Source organism: Osmerus eperlanus, chromosome 9, assembly GCF_963692335.1.
Source record: "Osmerus eperlanus chromosome 9, fOsmEpe2.1, whole genome shotgun sequence".
In the NCBI taxonomy this organism is placed as follows: Eukaryota; Metazoa; Chordata; class Actinopteri; order Osmeriformes; family Osmeridae; genus Osmerus; species Osmerus eperlanus.
The window spans coordinates 10,628,361-10,642,614 of record NC_085026.1 but is presented as its reverse complement, the minus strand read 5'-3'; the positions used below and the strand labels follow the sequence as shown (position 1 = coordinate 10,642,614).

The 14,254-nt window shown below is 44.6% G+C and overlaps 1 protein-coding gene across 4 annotated transcripts in view; it reads right to left on the bottom strand.

The window, feature by feature from the left end:
* col12a1a (collagen, type XII, alpha 1a) overlaps positions 1-14,254 on the bottom strand; it is a 56,156-nt gene that overhangs the window by 24,236 nt on the left and 17,666 nt on the right. For 2 of the 4 annotated variants that reach the window (XM_062469726.1, XM_062469723.1), the window contains 18 exons: positions 14,003-14,127; positions 11,692-11,841; positions 11,378-11,497; positions 11,076-11,240; positions 10,679-10,825; positions 9,487-9,626; positions 8,577-8,706; positions 7,950-8,095; positions 7,286-7,415; positions 6,949-7,085; positions 5,422-5,551; positions 4,913-5,052; positions 4,194-4,326; positions 4,033-4,053; positions 3,757-3,896; positions 2,421-2,550; positions 2,013-2,152; positions 1,714-1,843 (listed from right to left, as the gene is read on the bottom strand). In XM_062469726.1, the coding sequence (XP_062325710.1) occupies positions 1,714-1,843; positions 2,013-2,152; positions 2,421-2,550; positions 3,757-3,896; positions 4,033-4,053; positions 4,194-4,326; positions 4,913-5,052; positions 5,422-5,551; positions 6,949-7,085; positions 7,286-7,415; positions 7,950-8,095; positions 8,577-8,706; positions 9,487-9,626; positions 10,679-10,825; positions 11,076-11,240; positions 11,378-11,497; positions 11,692-11,841; positions 14,003-14,127 (2,354 nt within the window). The remainder of the gene's footprint in view (positions 1-1,713; positions 1,844-2,012; positions 2,153-2,420; positions 2,551-3,756; positions 3,897-4,032; positions 4,054-4,193; positions 4,327-4,912; positions 5,053-5,421; positions 5,552-6,948; positions 7,086-7,285; positions 7,416-7,949; positions 8,096-8,576; positions 8,707-9,486; positions 9,627-10,678; positions 10,826-11,075; positions 11,241-11,377; positions 11,498-11,691; positions 11,842-14,002; positions 14,128-14,254) is intronic. The other 2 variants (XM_062469725.1, XM_062469724.1) reach the window with 1 other exon arrangement.

Here is a 14,254-nt window from a genome sequence, read left to right as displayed (position 1 = left end):
GATAGAGATAGAGAGAGAGAGAGAGAGAGAGAGAGAGAGAAAGAGGCAGATACAAAGAACAAACAAAGAAAGGGTGAGATGGATATGGATGGAGAGAGAAAACAGACAAACAGCAAGCAGAAGTAGAATAAATTGTGAATAAGACAAAACCAGCAGGTAAAAACACGATTTAGAGAGTGGTGTGGAAGATGTATTCTTGTCTAAATAACACACTGGGGAGCATTCTACCTGCTGCTGTTGTAATTTACACAACACATCACCGACAGTGCTGGCTGATTTATATTTTATGAGTTGACAGATATGAGTAGTCCAGCTTTTGACCTTTAACACTGACTCCACACATGATATACTTAAAGACCTATACCTAGAAGGCAGAATGCTGAAGGCTTTCCGTAAGACGAGACACATCTATAACCCTTGGAGAAAATTGCAGTAAAAAATTAAAGTAGATGTTTGGCGTTTTTGTAGAACTCTGAACTGGTGCAAAAGACAAGTACTTGACATTAACATGCAAATATTGTGTCAATGTGCTGCCTATGGAAGTTTATAGGCTCATTTAGAGCATCCAAAAACAGTATATTCATAAATTGAATGAAACAAGTCAAGGTCAAAATGGAAATCTTGCAGTTTAATTAGATTAACCCTATTGGTCAAATGAGATGTGGAATTCCAGGATTGAAAGTAATATAAATCAGTGTGAAATCAGTCCTCAGAGATATTACTGCTAAACCAAGAATGTAAGAGATTTATAGATCACCATTTTGATTTGTAACATTTACGAAAAACCAAGGCCACTCATGGGAGAAAACAGGCCATAACTAATGGAGATAGAATAGGGATTACCGGATTAGCAAAGTGACCTCACCCAGTGGTTGAAAGTCATAAAATAAAGAAATGATGGTTTCCTATTCATTTTTTTCCTTTTCTTTCTATCTGTTCCTTGCAGCAGCAGATTTCTCATACTCCCTTCCCCACCCTCTCCCTTACCCGTCACAGAGTGCTATAAACAGACCTTGTTACGGTAAAACGTACGGGAGACCGTTATAACTATGCAAGCCAAAAGGAATTCCTTCCTATGCTACTGTATCACACCCATGAAAAAGCTGACTCATGTTGGAGAAAGGTTGCATACTGGTTTGATCTGGGGTGCGAGGGCGGAATGGAAACACGTTCTTTTAAATGCTGAATTTAAGCCAAAGATGACTTAACTAAATACAGAGACTTAGGGGCTTCATAGCGTTGGAAAAATAGAAATTAATACGCACAGTGCATTGTAGTCGTAAATGAGAAGCAAGTGGAGTTACTGTAAATCATTGTGGTTTTGTTTCCAGATATTGAAAAGGTCGACTTGTTTTATGAGGCAAATCAACATGTGACACTGAGACATGACTTGGATGGGATTCAGCCGTTTTGGGTAAGCTGCAGTGTAGGCTAACAAACGAGGCCCAGGGGGCTTCTCTGTAGTGATATGAACAGATGCAAGCGCTCGCATAATGACCAAGCGAATATTCCCATTAACAAACAAAACGGTAAACATTTACAAGAAACCAAGAAGCCCAAATCTGTCATTGACGAGATTCAAATCTTGTATTTATTTGAAAGAGTCAGCTACTGTTTATGTATAGTTTAGATACTGTCTTTTACAGTGTGCACTGTGCAGATTACCCCAGAATCCCTCTGCCACATAGAGCCTAACTGTGTCCATGGACTTACATGTCTTGCCGTCCTCCGACATTCGACTGCCCTCTCCGGCAGCATACAGCGGGGCCACGCTCACTGTGTACAGGGTCCCAGACTGCAGCCTCTTCAGGACGGTGGCCGTGGTGCTGCCAGAGACCTCCACCTACACATACAACCAGACACCAAGTCAGGGATCTGCTTTTCCCAAGGTTTATTCTGTTCTCATCTCTGAGTTTTTGGGGGGAGTTGTTTCCTTGTCGATTTTCTTTTTAGGGGCTGTACAAATGAAATTGAATTTGATAATTGGCTAAGCCAGATGAGATGCAGCGTACCATCTCCTCCACTCCCCCAGCAGCAGGGACGTAGTAGATCTTGTACTTGCGCACAACGCCCTCGGCGGGCTCCCATTGGACGTTGAGAGTGCTGGTGGTGGGATCAGTGACCTGGAGGTTCCTGACTCCACCCAGGGGCTCTGGAGAACACAAGATGGAGGATGTTTGAGTCTGAAAACCAAACTGGACTGGCATACAATTAAAGACTTCTTCACATCAAAAGATGGCTTTGTTTTTTGCATTGTCTCACTGTCTTATGTTCACAGTCCCCAGATTCAAACAGTCGTTTTGTTTTCAAGACAGCGACACCAATCATCATAACATTGTTAAAGATAATACCTTTCACAAAACCAAAACATTACTGACTCAAAAAGAAAAACTCTGAGAGAGGGAGAGAGGAAGACTCACTGGTCTTGCCGGTGCCTGAGATGTCCATGCTCTCCCCACTGGCATAGATGGCTGCCACGGTGATGGTGTAGGGCGTGTCTGGGATCAGCTTGGGCAGTAAGACAGTGTTCTTCTTCCCTCCAATCAGAGTCTGTTTTCAGGAGAGACCCATGACTATCGTCGGCCAAACAGTAAAGTGTACCTAACCTGGCTTCCTGTTTATTGATATGTGGATATGTTTTGTCCTTTCTCACTCAAAGGCAATTAATTATCAAATGTAAGGCCCATGTCATCTATTTTCTTAATGTTAATGATTTTCACCAACAATATATAAAATGTGTACATTATATCCACAAAAATGTTTGTATTTGTTTGCATGGTGGGGATATGTTCAGGAAACCATTGAAGAAAGAAGTTGGGCACCAGAACAAGTTTCCTTGCAAACAAGTGCAACAGCTTGTGTATTCTGTTTCATACACAGAGCTGAACTAAATAAGGCTGGATGCAATACCTCCTCTTGTTCAAGGCCATGAAAGACTTGGCAGACACGTTCTCATTAGCTAACAGCTTTCCAACATTGTCTCAATGATTTTGTATGAAATTATCAAGACTTGTTTCCTTCCAAAGTTGGTTTCCTTTCAAACTTTTTATGAAATGGAAATTCTAAACTTGACAAATACCACACATTAATACATTCTGTGAGATAACCTTGAGTTAAATATGGCAGTGCAATTTGACATTACCCTGACCCAGATATGATGAGGGAAAAAAATGAAACAGATTCCTTTCACTAGACTTCTTATGTACGCCACATGATAGAAAAGCTAGATGTTAAATGCCTAAACATCTGGGCCTTATGAAAAACATCTAACTTTCTTGATAAAGCAGCAGAAGGCAGGCCAGACAGTTCAGTGTAACCCTGTAAACACTGTCTACACTATACGACCCCCAAGGTACCCAAGTCTCATTACATAAACACACCATTTCACTGGAGTTCTACATTCCATCTGCAGCCGACTCCTCCAGACACACACGCACACACTCTGGACAATGTCCCTCAACCCCACAGTTCTGCTAAAATGTATCATCAGCTATTAAACTATGTCATCTACACTTTTTACAAGGGGTGGGGGGGTCGGAGGTCTCATTTAAACTTTTTGTATTTCATTTGAGTACCTATACCCATCTCATAAACTAGGGAAAGCCAGTGTACAATGAAAGAGAAAAGAAAAAAAAAACTTGAATCCACTAAGTGTTCTTAACACTTAGATCATCTAACAGCTTGTTAAAAGGAGTTTACATGATTCTTAGCTTTACAGGTGTGTTGGGATGAACTGTGTGTGCGTTTCGGTCGTACCGACTGGGTTCTGCCACCGGCGGTGGGGACGTAGGTTATCTTGTACTGCTGGACGCGCCCAGGTGCATGGTCCCATCTCACGTTGAGTGTTGTGGTGGTCTCGTTGAACACCAGGAGGTTGGTGGGGGCACCGGTGGGTGCTGGGGACAAACACAATAACGACCACAAGCCCTTTAATTCACATGGTAAGTCAAGACATGAAGACATCTACAAAGCTCTTCTATGTGCAGGTCACGTAATACAATCGGTTTCATTTATTTAAAAAAATATTCTTACCAGGAGTGATGATCTTAGACACTAGAGGAAAGGAAACAGAGAAAGGAAAAACCATTTACTCAAAGTGATGCAAAATTAGTCAGTTAAGTACATAAAAAATAGAGCAATTAATATTTATTGTACAGTCCTCCTCTGTAAATCGGTACATTGAAGCATCTTACGTGTTTTCTGGCTCCCCAGCAGGTCCTCGCTCTCTGATTCGTCAGGGTAAATGGCAGTGACGGAAACATCGTACATAGTGTCGGGGTCGAGGTCCTCCAAAACATGGGAGATCTCCTCGCTGCTCAGGATGGCCTGACGGAGGGGAACCCCAGGTTAGAGTGCTACATGTCCTCTTCAAATCCCAGTCGGCAACTTGATTTCTCTGACGCTGAATGCGTGACTACTAAGATGAGCTCTCATCAATCCTACAGTAGTAAACACAATGCCAATGGATCCTCTTCTCTCCTCTCAGCCTCCTCACACACTCATGGTTCATACTCCAACCTTCTCAGCCCCCTCACACACTCATGGTTCATACTCCAACCTTCTCAGCCCCCTCACACACTCATGGTTCATACTCCAACCTTCTCAGCCCCCTCACACACTCATGGTTCATACTCCAACCTTCTCAGCCCCCTCACACACTCATGGTTCATACTCCAACCTTCTCAGCCCCCTCACACACTCATGGTTCATACTCCAACCTTCTCAGCCCCCTCACACACTCATGGTTCATACTCCAACCTTCTCAGCCCCCTCACACACTCATGGTTCATACTCCAACCTTCTCAGCCCCCTCACACACTCATGGTTCATACTCCAACCTTCTCAGCCCCCTCACACACTCATGGTTCATACTCCAGCCCTGTCAGCCCCTGACACTGGCTCTCTCTCTTACGTATTGGAAGTTGGTGTCTCCCTTCTTGGTCCAGCCGATGCGGTAGAGCGCTACGTCGGGAGCTCCGTGTTCCCAGTGGGCCCTGAAGCTGGTCTGGGTAACTTCGGAGAACCGCAGGTCCTTAGGAGCAGGTACAACGTCTGGGGAGAGATGTGGGGACGTGGGATGAGGGGGGTGAAGGAAGTGGAGATGAGGTTTGACCAGGATCAAGGATAATTGTCACTTGTTGAGACAGTAGAAAAGGAGCATTTCTTCAAGTGTATTGCCATTATGTGTTTAGGGAGAGGAAGACCTGGGAGAGGTGTATTTTGGGTATTTTTTATCAAGGTTCAAGCAAAAACGTAGCTAGTTTTTGTTTAAGTCTGCCCCTCACACATTTTTGGGACATTCAATTATTTATCTTAAATGTTGGAGTGTGTTGCCAGTGGCCTAGTACAAGTGCTTGCCCTGGAAATATTATCAAGTGGAAGGTTCTACCATGCATGTTAGCATCTGCTAGCTTCTCTTACCCGTGATGGCGTCCCCGAGCATGGGGTTGCCAGGTCCCTCATCGTAGATGGGTGTGACAGCAAGACCGTACTCTGTCTGGGAGATAAGGTTGTCCAGAACCCTGGTGGTCAGGTCTCCGGACACCTCCAGCTGATGATACCCGAAAAACAGGAATACAACATACAGTTGTATGAATACTGCAAATGAGTTTCTGAGAGACATTCAGATGAACTATAATGGATGAAAGCTACGGGCAGAGTTTTCTGCTCTCAGTGACTCAAGTTACAAAGAATCTGAGACGTAAACTGAAGGAAGCTGTGGATATCTGATGACACAGCGTGCTTAACAAGGGTCATGTCGAAAACCCTGGAAAGTTCAACGAGGTAAATGTAAATAAATAAAAATAAACAAGAATGCAAAACACAAGTACTTACAATGATGAAAATGTAAGACTGGAATCAGACACTGATTTGGTTCAAGGGGTCAATCAAAATGTTTGTATTAAAATATCTGTTTGTGTAGTCTCTGTAGTTTGTTTTTGTCTTTCGAGCAGTCCATCTGGTGGATATTTATTTGTGACAGCGTCTGGACTTGAAATCCCACTGCTAAAGATTTTCCTGGATCTAGAAAAGTGCTCTTTCTGTTTTTCGTGTTACAGCTTTTGGTAAAGCTGCTACTCCAGTGTTGTGCAGTCAATCAGGTAAACCAAGACACTGCCATTTTCTGGGCAGTGAATGACCCCACTTTCCACCCACATACGCACACACAAGGAAACACGCACACACAGAATCCAGCCCCTCTGCCTGAGGACCCATACATGTATTTTTAATCTCCTGAATCCCACAGAGGACGAGGCGGACCGCAACATGAATTATTTCTCCGGATGTGGCCGACGGCACTCGCCAAAACCTGCAACAGTGGGAGAACTCCCAGAAGGCCACAGGGCTGTAAACTATATGTTTTACACCACCAGGCAAGTAGGGGAGGACACGCTTCGCACCTGTCACTCAAATGACTAGTCCTAGCAATCTCCTGCTCAACTAACAAGCCCTTCCCAGGTGATATCTGCTCGGCCCATCCTCTGATAGTGGTATGATCCATCTTCCAGGTTCTCTGTCCAAAGGTGGAGCCCCAGGGTTCCCTCTCACATGCTTGGTAGGCCATGTCCCTGTCACCAGCTGGGACTTCCATTACGCTGTCTAAGCTCCCATAGTAAAAAGTATCAATATCAATCCATTCCAGATCTGTATTACACACAATGGGATAAACAGACTAGACCCAGTTTAGCACAGGAGTTGGTGTAGATCCGAAAGAATACAGAGTAGGTAAATGAATCATGGTCGGAGCTGTACTTCGGTCACTGTTAGGCTGGGCAGAATCTGTTTCCTCTTGTTTAAACCTGTTCGTGTCACTTAACTCTGGAATCTGGATAAAAAGGTTGTTCCTGAACAGGGATCCTGGAGCCTGTAGGCACTGGCAGCCCTTTTGCACACATGCAGCCCCAAGTAGAAAAGAAAATAGTCACGTGGACGAGAACCCCAGCTTACCTCCTTAGCCTCCCCTTCATCAGGCTTGTAGGTGATGAGGTATTTGCGGACAGGCGCGGGCGCGGCGTCCCAGATAAGCCTCATGGTGCTGTGGGTGACCTCCCTGACCTTCAGCTCTCCGGCAGGGGGGAGGGGCACTGGGAAGGACACACACAGGGACAGGTAAAGCACCCCCGGGGGGTGAAACCTTACAAATCAATCTAAAACCAGACAGTGTAGACAATGACTTCCACCTATCTGTGAAGAATAGTTTCGAGTGACTCCATTGCTCCATAACAGAACAATTGAACAACACATGTGTTTTTTTTCATCCGTTCCATAACCAAAGGGGACATACGTGTGACTCCCTGTTCGGTGAGGGGGTCGCTGGCGGACTCTCCATGTAGGGCGAAGATGGACAGCGTGTATGCCGTGTTGGGGATCAGCTGCACCAGCTGCAGGTCAGTCACCTCTCCTCCCACTCTTATCTGGCGGGCAAAACCAAAAACACGATACTCAAGGGGGGGATGGGGTTTCATTCCTCAAGTTTTTCAAAAGTTCCAGCCCGTTTTGAAAACTCGAAGCACATGTAAAGGCGGAAGAGCTTTTTGTTGTACTTGTGTGTTGCCGAAACGAATTCGAACCCACTGGGTTTCACACCACGCAAAAGAAAATGATGCTGCTCCCATGGTAGGCTGAGATCATGTTTTTCACACCCCTCTGTGTCCAAAAGTGGTGTGATGTTTCTGTATCCTTAAAGTGAAACACAAACTCTCTTTGTGACTAGCTATGTGACATCTGCATGTTGTCAAGAATAATTGGCAGGGGCTCACTATTTGAATATTGGCTTTGTGTGTGTGTGTGTGAGTGTGGGGTGGGGGTCTCCAATGTTTATGCTTTTGTGCAACTGAACCACTTTGTGTGTGTGCGTGTGTGCGTGCATGTGTATATTAGACCTCATCAACACCCCAGCTGGCTAGCCCGGCATTCCTCTCTCTGAGCGTGCTCAGTAGGGGCCTCACCTCCTTTTCCACGGAGGCCTCAGTGGCGTTGATGGTGCTGTAGAGCAGCATGTAGCCAGTGGCCCCCACCGCCGCTTCCCACTGCACCCTCATGGTGGTGGCGCGTTCCTCGTAGACGGTCATCTTCCTCACCGCGCTGAGAGGCACTGGAGGAAGGAGGGACACAGAAAGCTGTTACACACCTGCGCACGCAGACCCACGCACACACTTGAAGGCAAACACATTCAAACACGAACATGCACAAATAAACATGAATAGAGGGGTACACATTTACACACACATACACACACACACACACACACACACACACACACACAGATGTTTTGAAGCTGAAGTGAGAGCCAACCATGCAGATCTCATAAAGCTAATAAAGAGAACCAAACTGTGAGAAATGTTTTATGTGAGATTTTATGATGCTATTCAAGGGAGGGCAGTGAAGAACAACCATTAAGGGAAATGTAAATCCCTCAAAACACTAAACATCGTGAGGGTCATTGTGCACAGTGAAAAACTATCACCCCAAAACAGAACAGTTTATCCTTCTGTCATCTAAGGTTAGGGGATAAGGTAGAAAGGTGCATTTTGCGAGCTGAAGGTAATTAACAGGTCAAGTGGGCGGGGACTCACGGGTGGTCTCGCTTCCCTTCAGTGGTTCGCTGCTGTCCTCTCCAATCACGGAGTAGACACTGACCAGGTATTCTGTCAGAGGGTTGAGGTTCTGCAGAACCACTGTGGTCACAGTCCCGTCCACCATGACCTACAACAGAATTAGGGAAAAGGATAAGAAATGTCATATGATTTGTGTGCGTGTGTGTTTTGTGTGATGTGTGTGTATGTGTGTCTGTGTGAGAGAAAAAAGATGACAGGGATGTTGCACTTGTATGTGCTTCTAAATGTGGGCAATTCTTGTATTTATTCTAAGTTGCCACATGAACAAAACTGTTATAGGCTTGTTTATATAACCGTGAAATTTAGTATTAACACTAACTTTTCATGATGATGTAACTGGTTTCTATTGCATCGTAATTCAGGCCACAACAACTGTGCTGGTTTCAGCCCAGCGTGTGGCTCTATTTTGATACACAAACAAAAGTTAAACCTCACAAAACACTGGCTCACAGTACAAACCATGAGAATAAATGTCACATTTACCTCCTGAAAGTGAACTTCTATTATAGAACAAAAGCATCTCACATTTGCTCTCTTATTCTCTATGTATAAAAGTTTTTGCAGTCAGAGCTTCTGTCAGTCTCCGCTGTGATAAAACAACCACACATCTGCCAAGACAAACTTCCATGTGGCTAATGCAAGGCAAAGCCGATGGATCACATGTCTGGATTTGCGTGGACTAACAGACTTGCATCACAACACCCAAAAGCACCTCACTGATTACAGTTTTTTACAGTCTCTAACTATCGAGCCTGCTGTTCATCTCCAAATCAAACAGCCACCAAATAATCATGTTTTGTGACTGCATGTGTTTGTGTGTGTGTGCATGTGTGTAATTGTATGTGAGCGTGTTAGTGTATGTGTGTACCTGTTGAGGGCGTCCAGACAGGGTCATGTACTCCACGCGGTACTTCTCCGCGGGGCCGTCAGGGGCCGTCCAGGTGGCGCGGAATGAGTAGTGGGTGACCTCTGATGTCACCAGGTCAGTGGGGGCCTCTGGGCCACCTCCTGTACAGGTAGAGACAGGGCGAGACAGTTACAGCCTCTGTTCCTGATTATACACTTCACACCGACTGTCCTTGATTTACCCTTCTTAATTGCTTTCCTTATTTAATGCTGTCCTTCCTTCCATTCACACCTCATTTTCCTGGCTCCCATCCTTCCTTCTTGAAAGGATGGTTCTCATATCTACAGGTAAGTTCCATAGCTACCGTACCATTCCATCGCAAGCACTTTGACAATGGTCTGTAACCGAAAGGAAACTAGACAAGGACAAGTAGCAGATCATCGACACTTGAACCCGCTGTGATTTCATTTCGTGAGATTCAAAAATACAATCCTAAATACTGCCTTGCACTTCTTGTCTCAGTATTATTCTGGCCGACCAAGCCTTCTACAAGAAAGGTCCCTGAACACACTCCAGTTCCAGCTCTTTAATTTGATTAAGAGGCAGACTGTTTCTCATTTCAGGGAGGAATGAGAGGCAACATTAGGAATAAAAGGGACGGGATACCATTTTTTATGGGTTGGCTCCCATACAGTGTCTTGTGTTGCTTCCCCTGTTAAGGGAGCCCTGTGAGGTTACTCCTCTGAGGGTGTCTGGAGCCCCTGCAGGAAAACCCTGTTTACATAACCATGGCCTCACATCAGCCCAGCTCCCTCAGGATATCTGGATTACTGTTGCTATAGCCTGTATGTCATTACTCTCTTGGGTCAATAGGGAGAGCCACACAGTTAGTATATTACATTATGATCTTTAAAGTAATATAATGTATCCATTACAAAGTGTCTGTTATTTTATTTTGCTACCTCTCCACTAGTTCCCTGTTTGACTCTCAATAGGGTGCGTGTGTGTCTTCTTGTAGTCTTATAGAGTACAGTTCACCATGTCTGGTAGCTTAGATGTGGTTACTTTGCAATGTGGCTAGTACAGACTATTCATTGACTCTGACCACAGCAATACTGAACTATGCATCTGCTGGGCATTTCAGATGCACTGTTTTTAAATGAATAAACTGAAAATGTGATGTGTGTGCAGTGACCACAGGGAGGTCCAGTACCTGGTCCCTTCACGCTGTTACACAGGTTGTTGGTCAGGTCATCCACTATATCCAGCAGGAAGGAGAAGTCAGCCACGTTGTACATGTGGATCTCTTCTGGGTCGGAAGCGATAGACCTCAGCTCGTTCTCATCTGCGTTCTTGACACCTGTATGCGTCAACCAAACAGAGCAGGTACTCATACCGGGATGGACATTGTGACCGTCAGAAATACGTTTTGTGAGACCAAGTCAGACTAATATTAGGCATGTATGTCATAAACCATATTTCTTGGGAGTAATAACTAATAACGCCAGCTGAGATATATCAAAGGCAATTTGCCATTAAGGGAATAGGATCCAGTGACTTTTTAGACAGGAGGAAGGGCAAAAGAGAAGGAAATAGAGTTTTAAAAGTACCGATTGCGTAGAGCTCAATGCCCTGGTCACGCAGGTTTTGAGAGTTGGCGATGATGTCGTCCTGGGACTTTCCGTCAGTCACAAGCACACCGATCTTGCGGGCTTTGGGGCGCATCCCCACATTCTCTTTGAAATTGTTCTGGAGTAGGTAATTGAGAGCCAGACCTGAAAAAAAAAAATATATATATTTATTTATCAAGATGATAAAATGTTGATATTAAATTGATACTTCCGATTGCGAAAGCATTATCTTTGCTTTAAAGTGCTGTTTACAATTGAGTTGTTTATGGGAATAATAATACCTGTCAGAGTGTTGCCGCCCTTGTATGGAAGGTTAGCCACAGCCTCCAACAGAGAGTCCCTGGTTCTGTGGGTGTTCAGGTGCCACTCTGTTCTGGGGTCCCCACTGTACTGGGCCAGACCTACACAAAAAAACACATTTGCCAATTCTGAACATTTGACATGACACAGTATGACCCAATCATTTTCCTTGAGACACTCAGATATTCACTAGAAGTCTGAAGAAATACCAAGTATCCACAGAGCTGCAGAATATGAACACGTATGTATATCTACTGATAGGACTGACAGGACTGTGTCTATGGCGGAAACCCACCAATCTGGACCCTCTCTGGGCCGATGTCAAAGACTCCGACCATACGGGAAATGAAGGCACGGATGGTTTTGAAGTTCAGCCGTCCGATACTCCAGGAGCCGTCCACCAAGAGGACAATGTCGGCCTGCGCTTTTGTTTTACACGCCACATCTAAGGGGTCAAAGATTAGCAGGTTAGGTTTTGACCACAGCTCAAATATAGAGCAGCCTATTCTGTTGTTGAAGTTGCAGTAAGATGTATAATGAAAGTCATTTAGAGGTATTGGGAAGAAGGGAAGTCAGGTATGTGATGGAGAAAGATAAAGAAAGATACATCAAAATGTATGCCCTCAGTGATATTCCCTCAAACAACTTTCTTTCAAAACAAAAAAAAAACAATGCATTTCCCATACATTTTACAAGCAAGCAAACACATTTTCATCTTTGAACATTTCATTTTCAGGTGTGATCATGCTCGTCGTCGTGTCTTCCTCTGTGCGCGGACCGTATCTATCGCGCTCTTCACTGGTTCCCGTTATTCATGAGCCACTCGTGGTCTCATCGCAGAAGTTCGACAACAGACGCCGCCGGCCCTTCTGACACCTGCTATACGAGTGTTCCCCTGAGTGACAGGGACAGTGCATTCCAAAGATGCTCCGGGCTCTCTCTCGCGCGCTTCCTGTGACACCTGCGTGATGAAAGCATGAGCCCTGTCGGCCTCAGCCGCTAGGACGTCGGGCTATGCGGGCCCGCAGATGCTGCGAGGCTGCAGCAATGGCAGGCTGCAGACCCCTTGCGCAACCTGCTGCCACTCTCTGCAATTGGAAACAGGTTACATGATGTTTGATTTACAGACTTTTTAAGCCCCTGCTCACCCCCCACATACACACACACATACACACACACACACACACACACACACACACACATACAGATGTTGAGCTGAAGGAAGGAGATTTAAGTCTGAAACAAACAAAAAAAGTATCTTAAGAGATTTAAGTCTGAGACATGATTGCTAGCATCCCTTAATTCTCCTGTCCACTCTGTTCTAGTTGCACTGCAGTAATAAGGAATATTGCAGGCCTATCGTTGGAGACTGGGATGGTGGAAAAGATTTATCCACCACGCCAGATGTTTGTCCTCAGCTGCAATGCACATTCCAACAAATAAATAAAATGGTGTTGACGGTGCAGTCAATTCAGGTTTTATTTTACAGCTGAAATTTACAGCTATTGCAGCCACCTGTCCTTCAGCGGAGAGCTACCTTTTATTTACAGGAAGTATTTAGTTGTGAATAAGTGAGATAAATAACAGTATTATAAGTGTGAAATATCATGCAAAGAGGACGGAAAGGTTATTATTATTATTAAAGTGGTAGTACGCCCTTTCCTTCTGCCTTTTCTTACACACCTTCGAGGGGTGTAGATCAGGGTGTAGATGGAACTGGGTACTGTTGGAGAAGCATGGCTCACAGAGCGCTGCACTCAAGCCTTTTCACCAACTGCAGTAAGTATTATTTGACATTTCTTCAAACACTTCTGCTTGAGTTCATTTTGGGTGGAATGGGGCAATTCTAATTATCATTCTTTTGGTTTCCATGGCTCCCCACCAGCTCAATCAAGCATAGCATCAGTGTGAAATCTTAAGAGCTTGCTCTTTGTTGTCCTGTGTATCTGTCTCTTAGAAGGGCCTGGCATCTCTTCCAGTGCCTTCCATCAAAGGCTTCTTCCTCTCTTCACATGTACTACCCAGCACAGTCCCAACTCACAAGGCTGTAAAACAGTCATAATTGCAAACAGATCATACTTCTTCTTCTTGGTTTGGGTCAGTTCTGCTCTCGCTGCTGGACCCAAAAAAGAGGTAGGCCAAAGCGACAGAGTGAAAGAAGCGAGGGAGAGAGAGAAAGTCGACAGATGGGATAGTCGTTACATCTGTTATTTCGTGAGACAATTGGCTTTGAGGAAAGGCATTTAGGGCAACTCATCTGTTTTTATGAGTGTAAGGATTAGGACGTATTTTCCTAAATTAAACTTAACAGTCTGATATAGCTCCTCTTACTTGACTAGTGCTGCCCAAGACACAACACATATAAGGCTTTAAGTGTGATGAGAAGGTTTATGACAATGAGTTACAGTTCTATTGGTCATTAGTGCTGAAGCCTCCTAAGGTGTCAATCTGCATCAGGTTCTGTCAAGCTAAATTGTAGCTCATTTGTGATCCAATACACTGTTATTCCCATAGACGTGGCTTTGCTTTTCCCGTGTAACAACAGATGCCAGTCTTGCTCGTGGTGGTGATGTTGTAGGTGGGCGGGGCTTGAGAGAAGGCATTACCTGTGGCCTCATAAGGTGGTGGTTCAGGGGCATCGGAGAGGGTCGTCTTCTCCTCTCCAGCCAATGGCATACTCTCTCCTCCATCGAACACTCCAAATACACTCACTGTGTACTTTGTCCCAGCCCTGTGAAGCACACCGAATGTAATTTTGGCAAAATATCATTCATTACTATGTGAAAGACTTATAATCAAATAAATTGCATGGTTTAGAGATAAAAAACAAACAAATAAGAATTGCCTTGCCAAACATT